Raw genomic sequence first — 14,106 nt, 5'->3', positions numbered from 1 at the left:
CTCTACCTCATGCACAAAAATAGGTTGATTAAAAAAAGAATAAAACATGAAGAATAAAAGTTTAAAACTTTTAGCAAAAAGATAAATGAATATCTTTGTGATTTTGAGGTAGGAGAGGATTTCTTAAACCAGACACCCAAAGCACAAAATATAAAGGAAAAGATGAATAAATGTGACTACATTCAAACTAAATTTCAGTGTAAGAAAAGACACCACAAACAAAGGCCAAAGAAAAGGCACAGACTGGAAGATGAGAGGCAACAATATAACCAACAATGTTATTATTAACCAGAAAACATAAATCAATGAAAAAGATGAGTATAGCAATAGAAAAATGGGCAAAGATGCCCAGAGATGTCCAGGAGGCGTTTGGGATTAGTACTAGAGACATCTGGGCTGGAAACAGAGATTTGGGATACATCAACTTATTGATCATATTTGAATTCACGGACTAGATGAGTTTATAAAAGGAAAGCATGTAAAGAAATTAGAGATCTGGGCCTAGCTAGGACATAAAGCAGGCAGAGGATTACCAATCCTCACTCAAGTTCTTAACACTAAATAACTTCTTTAAACTTATCCACATATTATTTTGTCTTGCCTTTTCTGACCATAACTTTGTCTTTTAAAGATGGGGTCTAAACACAAGAAACAAACTCTTATAATAAAACCAGATTTTGTTGGACACTACATCAGAAGGTGGTCAGATAAGCCTGCCACTTCTGTTTAGAACAATATTACCTTCAGCTCCTCTGTTTCATGTATTGCCAAGAAGGCAGGATCGTGGAAATGAAATGCAAATTAAAAATTAAAACAAAACAGGATTTAAAATTTAAAGTAAAGGGAATGTAAGAAAATATTCCCAAAGTGCACAATAAGGATTTTTTTAATTGGTGGGGTTAGGAACTATCTCCTTTTATACATTAGCATAGCTCATTTAATGCATCAGAAAATAGGTAATGTATGCCTACACATCTTTAAATTTTAAGACAAAAAAGATGAAAGACAAGAAGAAAAATGTTTCGTCCATACAGACTTCTGCTCATCCCATTTCTTCTACTTAGAAATAGCAAACCAGGTATCCGCTGCTCAAGGGAAGCCAGTCACAAAAAAACAACTACATGCAGTATAATTCCCTTTATATGATATTCAAGAACATGCAAAGCAAGACAGAATAGTGGTGGTGGTGGTGGTGGTGGTAAGAAGATGTGGTTAGCAGGGACATAAAGAAGCTCTATGGGGTGTCTGGTATTCTGTATATGTGGATCTGGGTGTTGGTCACATCAATTTATACATTTGGCACTTGAGCATTTTACTATGTTCTGTCTTTTAACTGAGGTATGTTATTTTTTATTCCTATAAAGAAAAACTTCTTAGAGACCTTAAGAATCTCACTGAACACAGCTTGTTTCACTCTTGTCAAGACAACAAAGCCTCTAATTAAGAAACAAATATTTAGTGGCCTTCTCTCAACTTGTCTTCCCCTAATGGCCCCACTCCCTCAACCCACCCCTACCTCAGCCATCTCCCCAACAGAACAGGCTCAAGGACAAGGACGTCTGAGATGAACATTTTCAGCATCAACAAGCTCCAGGGTCCTTCTTCCACCAAACCAAAAGTAAGCTCCTAAGAGGAAGTTGAAAGGAAACTCGAATGTAAACACCAACCTTTAATTATCACTTTGTGAATCATCTTCTACACTATCCTAGCTCATGAACATGAATCTGTATCTAAACATCTTTGTAGAAATTTCCATTGTAATTTTACTTTGACAATTTTGACCAGGGTAAAATGATAGAAAATAGGCTTATCTAGATTTCAATTAACCCTCTTGCTGATGGTTACTTTTTTTAGTGAAGGACAGTAACAAATATTAAATGTAAACAGTCCAGAGAATGCTTTTTAAAAAAAACCTTCCCTTTCTCACTTTAGCATGAAACACCAAGGAAAAAATAAAAGATAAAACCTATATATTACAGCTGGTTGTTACAATGAGTCATACAAAATGCAATATTGGACCTTGCGCAGTTCATTGTTTTATGTTGCTGGTCAAGCGGGGTTCAGAACGGTAATGAGACAGGGTATTGAGATACAAATTACTTCGGATATCTTACTTCAGCAAAAACATGAAACAAAGTCATGTCAAGTAAGATGCTTCCAGGGACTAAAGCTATCGCCTTTCCTCTTTTTTTATTTTTTTTTGAGCTACCTCCTTTCGCTCTTTTTTTTTTCTAAACAACAATTAAAGTTCTTCACGGATACCTTAGTTTGTAGCAGAATCCCTGCAACATGAAATAAAGGAAACCCTAAGCCTTTATGTTCTTTTACCACTTTCCCAGTTTTAGGTAACCGAAAAAAAAAACAGATCTTTAGAAGGAACTGAAGATTATCTAAGGAAGGGCTCTAACGGGTCTCGTCTGAATGGCAAATACCTCAAGGTCTCGGAGCAGGATTATACCAAATGGCCAAGGGGCAGAGCTGTAAGCAGTTCCTAGTTTAGCGAAAGTATTTTAACTTCTTTAAAACAACAACAAAAAACAGACTTGTAGAGGGAAGAGAGCGAAATTAGGCGCCGCGGCGGGTAGAGGAGAAGGGTGCTCTGAAGAGAATTTGCAGTTCTGGGGTCGCGGCTGGGAAGAGGCCGAGACGAGACGGGCCGAGGTAAAAAGAGGCGCCAGGAGAAACTCACTTTTGAAAGGCACTTCCCGGTTACAAAGCACTCTCTTGTGCTTTACCTTCTCCGACACACTATCCTTTCTGCGGGCCTCCAGCGTCTACAGACGTAAGAGGCCCACCGCAAGAGCCCTCTCCAGCATCGAGATTCCGAGGCGGGCCTCGCTACCCGTCAGTCCCCGCGGCCGCCCGCATCCCCTCGGCATCCCCCGGGCGCGCGCACGTCACCCGCCCGCTGCCAATCGGCGCCGGGCAGGTCGCCTCTCCTCGCGTGCCCGCAACCCCGCCCCGCCCGGTCCAGGCTGCAAGCGCCCGCCGGCCGCTTCCGCTCTCGGCGCAGGCGCGGCAGCTCGGCCGGAGAGCGGTGGGGGTCGGGCGAGGAGCGGACGCCGCTGGCCAGGATGGTGCTGGAGAGCGTGGCCCGCATCGTGAAGGTGCAGCTCCCCGCGTATCTTAAGCGGCTCCCAGTCCCCGAGAGCATTACCGGGTTCGCCCAGCTCACAGGTAACCTTTGCCTTCAGCCAGTCCCCATCCTTGTAAGCTTCGCAAGGCGGAGGGTGGGGGCGGGCATCTAAAAACCCTCGGGCCGAGGGGCGGGGCGGAGCTTGGCGGATGGCTCGTGACCCGGTGAGTCTGCGCCCCGAGGGAGGTGGGCGCGCGCCGGCGCTGCTGCCTGCGAGCGTGTGTGAGGCCACCTCTCGGTACTTGGCGGCCCGGGGTGCTTATCCTCGTGGCTGTCGCCAGTGTCTTTACGTGGCGAGAGACCAGGTTTTTGCAGAGAAGGTGCTGAGTTGGGAACGGGCCCATCTCTTTCATCTCCATCGCTCCCTGCAGTGTGCCTGTTTAAAGCAGGGTAAGTCATCGTTATTTAAGGCACTGTGTATCAGACTGTCCCAGCTCTTTGCTGGGTTTTACCCACATCGTGTGGGTGTGACTGTGTGGGAGAGAAACACAGACATGCACATAATATGTATTGCTGTTTTATTTAGCAACAAAATTAGAAAATAAACTCCAATCCTATAGGAGAGAGTTGACCTATCATGGGGTCATTTGAGGTCACCTCCATTACTACGGGCCTGGAGGCAATTTAGTTTCCTGGAGTTGAAAGAAAGATACCTTTGCTAGTATGATGGACCAAAAATTAGAAAATGAAATTTAATGAATATATGTAACATCCTGTACTTAAGTTCCCTCCTTTACAAAATAGAACCCAGAACTCGGGATTTCACATCTAAAGGATGAAAATTTCCAGAATGCAGTCAACACTTGGAAGATTTTGTTGGGTTCTGAGCTTTACAATGTAAGTTGGGATATTGGTGAACCAGACACAGGGACTGATTAGGATGATGAGGGGGGGAAAAACCATATTAATAAAGCAAACATTGCATTCATATGTCCTGATTACCAGGGTATGTAAGCATGAATTAAGATAATTGTGAGGTAAATAGGGCTGCTTAGCTTGGAGCAGTCTGGAGATCTGTGGTAGCTGACTTAAAATACAGTATTTGGAAGGCTGACCAGCGGAAGAAAAATAAGATTTATTCTGTGTAGACCAAAAGACAGAACTAGGGCCAAATTAGTGATAGTTATTCGAACATGGATTTTAGCTCCATGTTCAAGAAATTTTTTTTCTTTAATTAGAGAATACTTTACCAAACAAATGGTGCTTTGAGAGCTATCCCCTCTCAGAGAATTAAAAAAAAAAAAAAGCAGTGTCTGGAGGTGGATAGATTAAAATGTGATAAACTAGATGACTGTTCTAAATCTAGAGATTCTTTGCATAATGGTCATAGACATTTGCTCTTGACAAATGGATTGTGAGATTTTTTAACACTTTTAGATGTTAAGGGGTTTGATAGAAAGCATGTAATTGAATAGAAAGAGTGGTAACTGAGTAATAAACATTAAAAAGAAATATCTAAACATAGGAACAACATAAAAGTAACAAAATGAAAAAACTTTCAAATCACATGTTTGTAAACATCAAAGTCTTCTGTTGATTTTACTAGTTTATTCTGATAGATTGCAGCAATTATGTAAAAATTTGCCTTTTTCTCCCCTTATCATTTCTTTTACTGAAGTACTTTACATATTTTAATGTATTCCTTATCTTGTTCTAACAACTACGTATGTATATAATCTTATTATAGATTAGCATCACAGTAGGCCTAACCATTCCCCTGCAGCTGGAAATTTGGAATGTTTTTATATATATATTTTATTCATAATGTTCAGTGGTAAGTAGCTCTGTACCAATTGTTATTTTTTCCTTCTTTGAATTATACCCTTGAATATATTCACTAAATGGTAATACCAGGTCAAAAGGATATGATCATTTTGTGACATTTGTTCCCAGTTGCCAACTTACCTTAAATATTTGCATAAATTAACAGCTGAGTTTTTAATAGTCAAGAAAGAAAAATGTCCCCTTGCTCCCACCTCAGTCCAGTTAAACCTGAATTATGTGTGTTGATTCTGATTGTAGCAGGTTTTATATTCATTTCAATTTTCTGTAAACAGAGTATAGTTGAAGCAGATTGGAAAGTACGATATTTGATTTAGCGATTAGAAGATTTTCAAACCTTTTTTTTCTTCTTCTCAGGGATTCCTACTGTCTTTCTTCTCAGGGATTCCTAATTCCTTAAAGGTATTAAGGAAACTCAACCTAAACCTTTTCCCTCTTGAATCAATAGTTTATAGTAGTTTCTTCTTTAAAGCTATTAAATAGTTAATGTGAAGACCAATTCTCAGAAATAATGACAACTCTGATAAATATCTTTATAGTGCATATTTAACTTAAGTCCCATTACGATGGGACAATTTAGTTCTCATTGTAATGTCCATTTATTTAGGAAACGTTAACATATTTGTAATAACTACTTTATGACAAAAATGAGATAGTCTGTTTGGCACTGGATAATGAGAATATAACCGTTGCAGAATCTGTTTGGGAGCACTATGAAAGAAAAATTGCAATGACCAATTTCCTCTCTGGGTCTCGCCTCCTGATTAGATGGTAATAGCTAATGACATTTGGCTCTCTTGAATGAACTTCTTGTAGAATCCATCTTAGACTTTTTTTTTTGCTGAAATTAAAACCTGGAAGATAACTTTTCAATATAATTGTTTAAAATGTCTACCGGACCAAAAATATTTTCATTTTCTATCTATGACAATTAGAGCAAAAAAAAAGTTTCAGTTCTCATTATTGTTGCCTGTTTTTCCTTCCCTGTTTAGACCCAGTGGTTTTTTAAAAGCAATGGACTCTCTCATGATGACTCTGCGTTCTTAGTAAACACTTGAAGATCCTTATTTACTATACAGTATTTATAGATAGCCCTTATCTATCTTTGTTTAGGTTACATTGTTAAGAGTGAGGCTTTTAAGGTAAATTAGTGTAATTCTACCCTTTGGAAGTATAATGTCCTCAAATACATTGACTTTTAAAAAAGCTTTCCCTGTCATATAAACTTTTAAAATAAAATAACAAAACTTCCCATTCAAAAGTCAGAAAAGTTTATATCTAGATTTAAAAGCTAGCTATGAAACTTTGAATATAGTAGTTCTACCCCACTTAAACTAGGTAGCTGCTTTGAAACGTAATGGTTTTGCTCCTAAAGACAAAGCAATGAATCCTAAGACTATAATAATATTTTTCCCAGAGTAACACAAACATGTCAGAGCTGACCCTTCAAGGGCATTAGCTCTAGAAAGGGCCAATTTTGAGCAAAGAATTTAAGAAATGGAACAGAGTTGAAAGCATGTTCATAGCAGCCTTATTTATGATAATCCCAAACTGTAAGCAACCTAAGTACCTAGCAACAGGAGAGTGGATAAAGGAATTATGGTATATTCATAGAGTGGAATACTGATTAGTAATAAAAAGGAACAAATTAATCACTGGATGAATCTCAAAAATTTTATATTGAGTGAAAAAACCTTCGGGTATAGGAATCAGTGGTGGGGAGATAGACTAGAAGGGGACAGGAGAATACTTTCTGGGGTGATGGAAATATTTTACATGTTTTTACACATTTTCAGTGGAGGCTACAAGGGTGTATTTAATTGTCACAGCTCAGAGCTAAACACCTAAGATCTGTTTATTGTATGTAAATTTACCTCAATTGCTTTTTTAAACAAATAGAACAAAAGGTGAGTTTTCTTAATAAGAAAGGGTAATAAATCATTAAGTTCAAACTAAAGAGTTGCATTTATTAATGTGTAAATAATAAAGGTTATTTCTGAAAGATTGAAGAATTTTATTTCAGAAAACTTTTATTTTTGAGAATTTGGGAAAATATTTACATAGTTACTGTAAGTTGTAAAAGTTTTTTCCCCTTTTCCTAGGTAGACCGACTGTATTTAAAAGTCAGTGTAATTAAAGATTATACTAGCCTTTGTGGAGAACAATTTTGATGTCATTAAAACATTTTCTTCCATGTAACCACTCTGCAATTTAGAATTTCTCAAGTCATCAAGTATTTATTGAGCACGTACTATGGGCCAGGCAGTGCTCTAAATACTGGGACACTGTTGTATTTATAGTCGTGAGTGGAAAAAAGATTTTAAAATTGATTATTAATTTCATTTTATTGGCCCTTTGGTCCTGAATAGTGTATATTAGGTTTTAAGTGGTAATAGTAATGCCATCCATTAAAAATATTTTACTTTCATCTTTCTGTAGTTCAGAAATGAAGTCATTTCTATGTTTTACCCATAATGATACATAAAAAAAAGTTATGAAATTATCAGCAGTCAAGTTGCCAGTATTATTTTTATAGTATCATTATATGCAACCTTTTTAAAAAGGAAGAAAAATACAGCAAAATAGAAATACAACAAAATGTTACCAACTCTTGAATGGTGGGATTAAAAGTTATTTTGTTTTTTACAACTTTTCTAAATTTTCAAATTTTGTAAAATAAATGCTATTTCTGATAATCCTAAAACAATTTAAAAGTGTACTGTACAAAATATACATTATACCTAACAGTTAGTAGGTAATAGATTTCCCTTCACAGTACCTAATATATCTGCAGTAGCTCAATATATATCAAACAGGTTCATAGGAAATAGCCAATCTTAAAGGTTGTTTTTCTAATTTCTTGTTTGATTTTTATGTATTTGATATTTATTCATCAAAAGTCAGCCTTAATAAATGTACTTAAAATGATTTAATTGAGCTTTACAGACTGTATTATTTTCCTTTATTATCTTTTCTGTAGTTAAATTGAAGTTTGTCATCTTTAAAAAGTAGATTTTATTAAACAAGACTGTTGTATAAATTGTTACTTTGTTGTAGGAAATAATAGTACCTTTCATCACTGTATTACTATAGAGTAGTGTTTTACCAAGGAATTAAGTGTGGAAGGACAATGTTTTCTGAAGTAGATTTTAAAACAGTATTAATACCATTTATTCCCTGAGATTTGTGGGTTAAGCTAGGAAATGCTAAACTTAAGAATCTAAGTTAATGTTTTCATCTTTACATTCTCATTCATTTACTTTTTTACTTTGAGTCACTTAACCTCTCGTGACTTTTTAATTTTGTAGTATACATAATAATACTTAATGTTATTCTACATTCAAAAAACATGTATTGAATAAGTACTGTTTCAAGATACTATACTGGATGTTGGGGCCAATAACAATCTAAGATATTTATTGCCTGATCTAGAAAATAAATATAAATAAATAATTACAGTACAATATGGTGAGTGAGAAAGGGACTGACATTTATGCTCTACATTCATTAAGTCACTCATTTAACATTTATGAGCTATCTACTTTGCGCCAGGAAGAGTAGTACACAGCTCCTTTTCCTACAGACTCATGGAAGAATCAACTTTATAAACAGATAACAGTAGTATGATAAAAGAAACTTCGGAAAAGGGGCTTGGAAGCAAAGGAGGGAGTGATTAATTTTGCTTTGGGAAATGAAGAAAGATTTCTGGAGGAGGCATATTTGACCCCTGTTTTAAATGGTCCACATGAGTCAGGCCACAGATAGAAAGGCATGGCAGACAGAAGGAATTCCTTATGCAAAGGACACAGGAAGCCTGTCACTAGGTAATAAGTAGCTTTGGCTGGCTTCAGGTACATGAGGGATGGGATATTTGTGGGAATTGAAACTGTCAAAGTAGCCTTGCCATGTTATAGAGTTGGTACTTTATAGGAACAGTGGTCTAGAGCAGCACTGTCCAGAAGCCTTTCTGTGATAGAAATGTTCTCTGCTGTCAAATATGGTAACCACTAGCTGCATGTAGCCCTTGAGCTGCTGAAATGTGACTGGTATGTCTTAGAAACTGACTTCTGAATTTTACTTAATTTATTTAAATAGCCACATGTGTATTAATTGTGTTTTTTATTTTCTATATTTTATGATACTCGGACAACTTGGGGGCCTTGCTGGCCAGGGAGAACTTGCCCCCTCCAAGGACTGGCTAATGCCAGGAGATAGTAAACTACTTGCCTGTGAGCATACTTTTCATATGCAAACCAACCAATCCAAAGCCTACACTCCAACCACTTCCTTTATCTAACTCTCACTTACCAAGCCAGTATTTCCCCTGCCCTAAATCACCCAGGGCCAGATGTGAGACAACTAGGGACCACCCCTATAGCCCAGAGCCCACTGAAATTATTCAAGCCAGCCAGTCCTAAATGTTTACTCTGCCCTACCTTGCCTTTTCTGTAGAAACCACAATAAAAGCTTGTGCCCTTTTACCTTCTGCCTGTGACCAAGCCTCGTACTTCCCCATGTGGTCCTGGGTGGCACGGTGTGCCCCCTCCTCTTGGGAATTGTAAGTAAACTTTTCTTTCAAGGCAGTTGTCTCCATGTCTGTCATCTTACCATACCTGAGTAAAACAGAATCCTGGGTACAAATCAAAACAGTGTGGCTAGCGGTTACTGTATTGGACAGCACAGATCTGTAGGTAGACCCCTCCCCCACAAGAAACAGTTCTTTGTCATTTCCAGAACTTTAATTCATTCAAAAGATTTATGTGGGGCTTCCCTGGTGGCGCAGTGGTTGGGAGTCCGCCTGCCGTTGCAGGGGACACGGGTTTGTGCCCCGGTCCGGGAGGATCCCACATGCCGCAGAGCGGCTGGGCCCGTGAGCCATGGCCGCTGAGCCTGCGCGTCCGGAGCCTGTACTCCGCGACAAGAGAGGCCACAGCGGTGGGAGGCCAGCGTACCGCAAAAAAAAAAAAAAAAAGATTTCTGTGGAGTCTTTCCACTCTTGTTATAAGAACAGAACAGCCAGCTTGACTGGCAGGATCTTACCGTTACAGAACTTCATTCTGGTGACTAAAAGATTATATCCCCAAAGATTTCTACTATATAACATTGTCAGGTTTAGTTAGCAAAAGATTTTTTTCAGGGGAGTTGCTCCAATCTCCATAATCTTAATAAAAACTACCATTTATTGTGTATCCTCTCTGTGCCAGGCACTCTTACAGGTGCTATTCATACGTAAATAGGTTGATTCGTCCACAACTCATAACAAACCTTTGGCGTGGTGTTGTATCAAAAATAATTTCATTTTGGAAGAGTTAATATTAAGCCAGTCTTTGAGTAGTTTTACTGAGAGAAGAACAGATAAAAGTTTAGATCTGGGGGCTTCCCTGGTGGCGCAGTGGTTGAGAGTCCACCTGCCGATGCAGGGGACACGGGTTCGTGCCCCGGTCCGGGAAGATCCCACATGCCGCGGAGCGGCTGGGCCTGTGAGCCATGGCCGCTGAGCCTGCACGTCCGGAGCCTGTGCTCCGCAACGGGAGAGGCTACAACAGTGAGAGGCCCGTGTACCGCAAAAAAAAAAAACCAAACGTTTAGATCTGTTGAATTTCATTCATAGTGATTGAGAACAGGCTTTGCACTTACTGTCCTGGACTAAACCTGCTTAAGCTACAGTTTACGCACATGAAAAATGGGAATAATAATGGTGCCTACCAAATACAGTTGTTTAAACTAACATAGTGTTAAACGAGGTAATACAGTTGCACTCTTAGCATAGTCTGTTCATGTATCATTAATATTTATTAGTATGCCTTAGCACATGACCTTCAATTTTTCTTTTTCTCCACTAAGCTATTTCTACATAGTGTTCATTAGCAAGATATCAGGTTAGCATTCAGTGAAGGATGACAGGTGATAACTCTTTAAAGGCAAAGGATTCCCTGCAGAGCCCAGCAGAGGCAGGGTACTAGCCAACATTTGATAAATGCATGCTGAGACAGTTATCTTGGCTTCCTGGTGTGTTTGTCTCCACAGGCATAGGAGAAACTTATATCATTTATAAGTGATATAAATTTCATTTATGTCACTTATATTCCCTATCCCCCTAAGACAGTGCTGAGTACTACAGAAGGCTTTCATGAACACTTAAAGAATAAGATGTATCTAATGAGAATATTCAGGATGTGAAAATTTCGACTAGCTCTTTAAAATAGCTTTTACACAACATGTAGGTATTTCTTTAGGAATCACTATGCCTTACCAAAAAATGTAAATTAAAGCATTGAAGACGTGTTCTTTCTGAAATTATAAATCAGTGGTAAGCTATTACGGGATATTCTGTTGTATGATTTTAGACATGGTGGAAATGTTTTCTAAACCTATAAAATATATCACATTGAATTTAGTTTATAATTATGGTGATCATAATTCCTGAAATAAAACTAAACACAAATATACTTAGTGAGGATAATGATAGGATATTTGGTAGAGGACCCATTTCTGAAAATTTTGTTTTCCAGTTTCAAAAGTCTCAAGTCAACCCACAAATAAAATAAGGTGGTCCTAGGTGTAGGTGCCTTATTCACAGTTTTACAGATAAGTTAGATAGTTAAGAGATTAAAGTGAGAAGTGAAGAATAGATAAAGAATAAGCTCAAAGATGAGACATGCTGTTTAAGTTCTTTTTTTTTAATTTTAATTTTTTGTTTTTACAGTAGGTCCTTGTTGGTCATCTGTTTTAAACATGGCAGTGTACATGTCAATCCCAATCTCCCAATCCATCCCTGTTTGAGTTCTGTTACAGGAGCACGCAGACTTTAACAAATCTGTACATGTTTAGTTTCAGAATGGCTTCGGTTATTGCCTTTCCTTGGTGTACTTGCACTACTTGGCTACCTTGCGGTTCGTCCATTTCTCCCGAAGAAAAAGCAACAGAAGGATAGCTTGATTAATCTTAAAATACAAAAGGAAAATCCCAAAGTGGTGAATGAGATAAACATTGAAGATTTGTGTCTTACTAAAGCAGCTTATTGTAGGTGTTGGCGTTCTAAGACGGTAAGATGTCCATTTACATGTCCACTAAAATTTTGTGCAGTTAAAATGGTTTTGCTTCTTAAATCCCCAGTTTTGTGGTCCTGTGAGATTAGGGATTTTTTCATAGTATTCAGCACTGAAAGTCTACTCTAAATTAAAGGTCGCCTCTTAATGATCACTATATTTCCTACATTAGAAAAATTAGACCAGCACAGAAACTTGGTTGGGCAAATTACTTAATCTTTATTACTCTGATCGTCAGGTGTTTTAAAATCTGATAATATATTAATATCACAGAAATTTTTGAGGATTTAGTGAGACGATGTATGTACAGTGCCTTGTATGTAGTATGAGTTAGTAAATGGTAAGTATAATTACGGATGATTTTTAATGTGGAAATTAAAAGTGAGTTTGATGGATGCAACTAGAGATTATCTTACTAAGTGAAGTAAGTCAGACAGAGAAATACAGATATTGATACAGTATGATATTACTTATATGTGGAATCTAAAGTATGACACAAATGAACCTATCAATGAAGCAGAAACAGAATCACAGACATAGAGAACAGACTGGTGCTTGCCAGTGGGGAAGGGGTTGGGGGAGGGGTGGAGTGGGAGGTTGGGGTCAGCAGATGCAAACTAGTGTATATAGGATGGCTAAACAACAAGGTCCTACTGTACAGCACAGAGAACTATTCAATATCCTATGGTAAACCATAATGGAAAAGAATATTTTTTAAGAAAAGAATGTATATATGTGTATAACTGAATCACTTTGCTGTACAGTAGTAATTAACACAACATTGTTAAGCAACTATACCTCAATTAAAAATAATAAACCAAAAAAAGGAGGAGTTTGGAGTGATAAATTATAAGTAGTTGATGAGATCTAGTTTGATCGTAGGCTATTTGAGGCTTTAAATACAGTAATGCTCATCATCGCATCCTTTGTAATAACAAAATCTCAGAAACAGTCTAGATATCTGATAATAGAGGAATGGTTTAACTATGGTATAATACAAGTGATGGGATATTAGGAAGCTATGAAAAGCCATGTTTTTTAAAGAATATTTAATAACATGGGAGCATGATGTAATATAAGCTAGAAAAGCGTATTACAGTATGATCTCAATTTTGCTTAAAAAAAATGAGTACACAGGAAATACAGAGGAAAAAATATACCAGAATGTTAATTATTGTTACCTATGAGTAAGTTTTTAAAAATATTTTTAAAGTATTTTTTAAGTGTTACAGTGTGCATGAGTTTTATAGTAAGAAAACGTTATGAAATAATTTATTTTGAATTTAAATTACATCCTTTTAAAATTTAAAATAAGTAATGAGGTGAGCTCAGATTTAGAGCTTTATAGAAAATAAGAGCTTATTTTGATGTCCTTTTATAACTATTGTATTGACTTGTTTGGAATCATCCAAAGCTTTTTATTTAAAATCTACCAAATAATTAAATACTTAAATTTGTTAGATTTGCTGTAGTATTGGAATGTAGTTAGGTTAGATAGAGAATATATCTGTTACTCAGGAAAGCTATCTGATGTGTTTCTCCCCCCAAAGTAATGGCCTTTTCTTTATAAGATCACGTCACAAATATTTCTATTTATTGAATCATTTAAAGAATAACACTTGTAATTTTTTTCCTTTTTAGTTTCCTGCCTGTGATGGTTCACATAATAAACACAATGAATTGACAGGAGATAATGTGGGTCCACTAATACTGAAGAAGAAGGAAGTATAATAGTAATGAATTAGAATGGAATTCAATTGTGTGCTGTAAAAACTTATAACAGTATTTTTCCATTCTTTGTTTATAGAAGATCTTTCAAGTGGTGGTCTTAATTATTGCTACTGGTTGAATAATTATTTCTGCCAATTTATTTTCTTGTTACACTACTGTTTATATTTGATACTTTGTATATTCAAACAGTCATTTATATAAAAATTAAATTGTGCAACCCTTTCATTCTGACTTCAAAGAATTAATGTATCTTCCTACAATAAAACCAACATGTTTAAATTTTAATTGAGAAAGCTTTTGACAGTGAGTCCAAAGCTGTTTGTTTGAATGTCAATATTTTCAAAAGAAACTGTACTTTAAAAATTTCTCTCTACATTATTAAATATATTATTTTTTAGTGCTCTTCTA

At 36.9% G+C, this 14,106-nt stretch overlaps 1 protein-coding gene and 1 long non-coding RNA gene across 4 annotated transcripts in view; one reads left to right on the top strand and one right to left on the bottom strand.

Annotated features, from left to right (window-relative positions):
• Positions 1-4,020, bottom strand: part of LOC111179114 (uncharacterized) — a 21,771-nt gene extending 17,751 nt beyond the window's left edge. The window contains exons 1-2 of one of the 3 annotated variants that reach the window (XR_002645835.3): positions 2,690-3,520; positions 1,517-1,626 (exon numbers count right to left, since the gene is read on the bottom strand). This is a non-coding gene — a long non-coding RNA (uncharacterized LOC111179114). Of the gene's footprint in view, positions 1-1,516; positions 1,627-2,689 lie in introns of all 3 variants that reach the window. The other 2 variants (XR_016393405.1, XR_016393404.1) reach the window with 2 other exon arrangements.
• Positions 2,966-14,106, top strand: CISD2 (CDGSH iron sulfur domain 2). The gene is made up of 3 exons (XM_022582447.3): positions 2,966-3,177; positions 11,750-11,964; positions 13,609-14,106. Exons 1-3 carry the CDS (start codon positions 3,075-3,077, stop codon positions 13,696-13,698), a joined length of 408 nt encoding a protein of 135 aa, XP_022438155.1. The 5' UTR covers positions 2,966-3,074; the 3' UTR covers positions 13,699-14,106.

Source organism: Delphinapterus leucas, chromosome 5 (assembly GCF_059928025.1).
Source record: "Delphinapterus leucas isolate spDelLeu-1000000601 "Yukka" chromosome 5, BTC_Dleu_Yukka2, whole genome shotgun sequence".
NCBI classification, from domain to species: domain Eukaryota; kingdom Metazoa; phylum Chordata; class Mammalia; order Artiodactyla; family Monodontidae; genus Delphinapterus; species Delphinapterus leucas.
The sequence above is the reverse complement of the archived record's forward strand: the minus strand, read 5'-3'. Positions and strand labels throughout refer to the sequence as shown.

Bases quoted from the DNA above. Each gene is read 5' to 3' on its own strand.
- CISD2 (XM_022582447.3), top strand. From the start codon at position 3,075: ATGGTGCTGGAGAGCGTGGCCCGCATCGTGAAGGTGCAGCTCCCCGCG. The intron at 3,178-11,749 runs GTAACCTTTGCC...GTACATGTTTAG, and splicing joins CGGGTTCGCCCAGCTCACAG to TTTCAGAATGGCTTCGGTTA. The intron at 11,965-13,608 runs GTAAGATGTCCA...TTTCCTTTTTAG, and splicing joins GGTGTTGGCGTTCTAAGACG to TTTCCTGCCTGTGATGGTTC.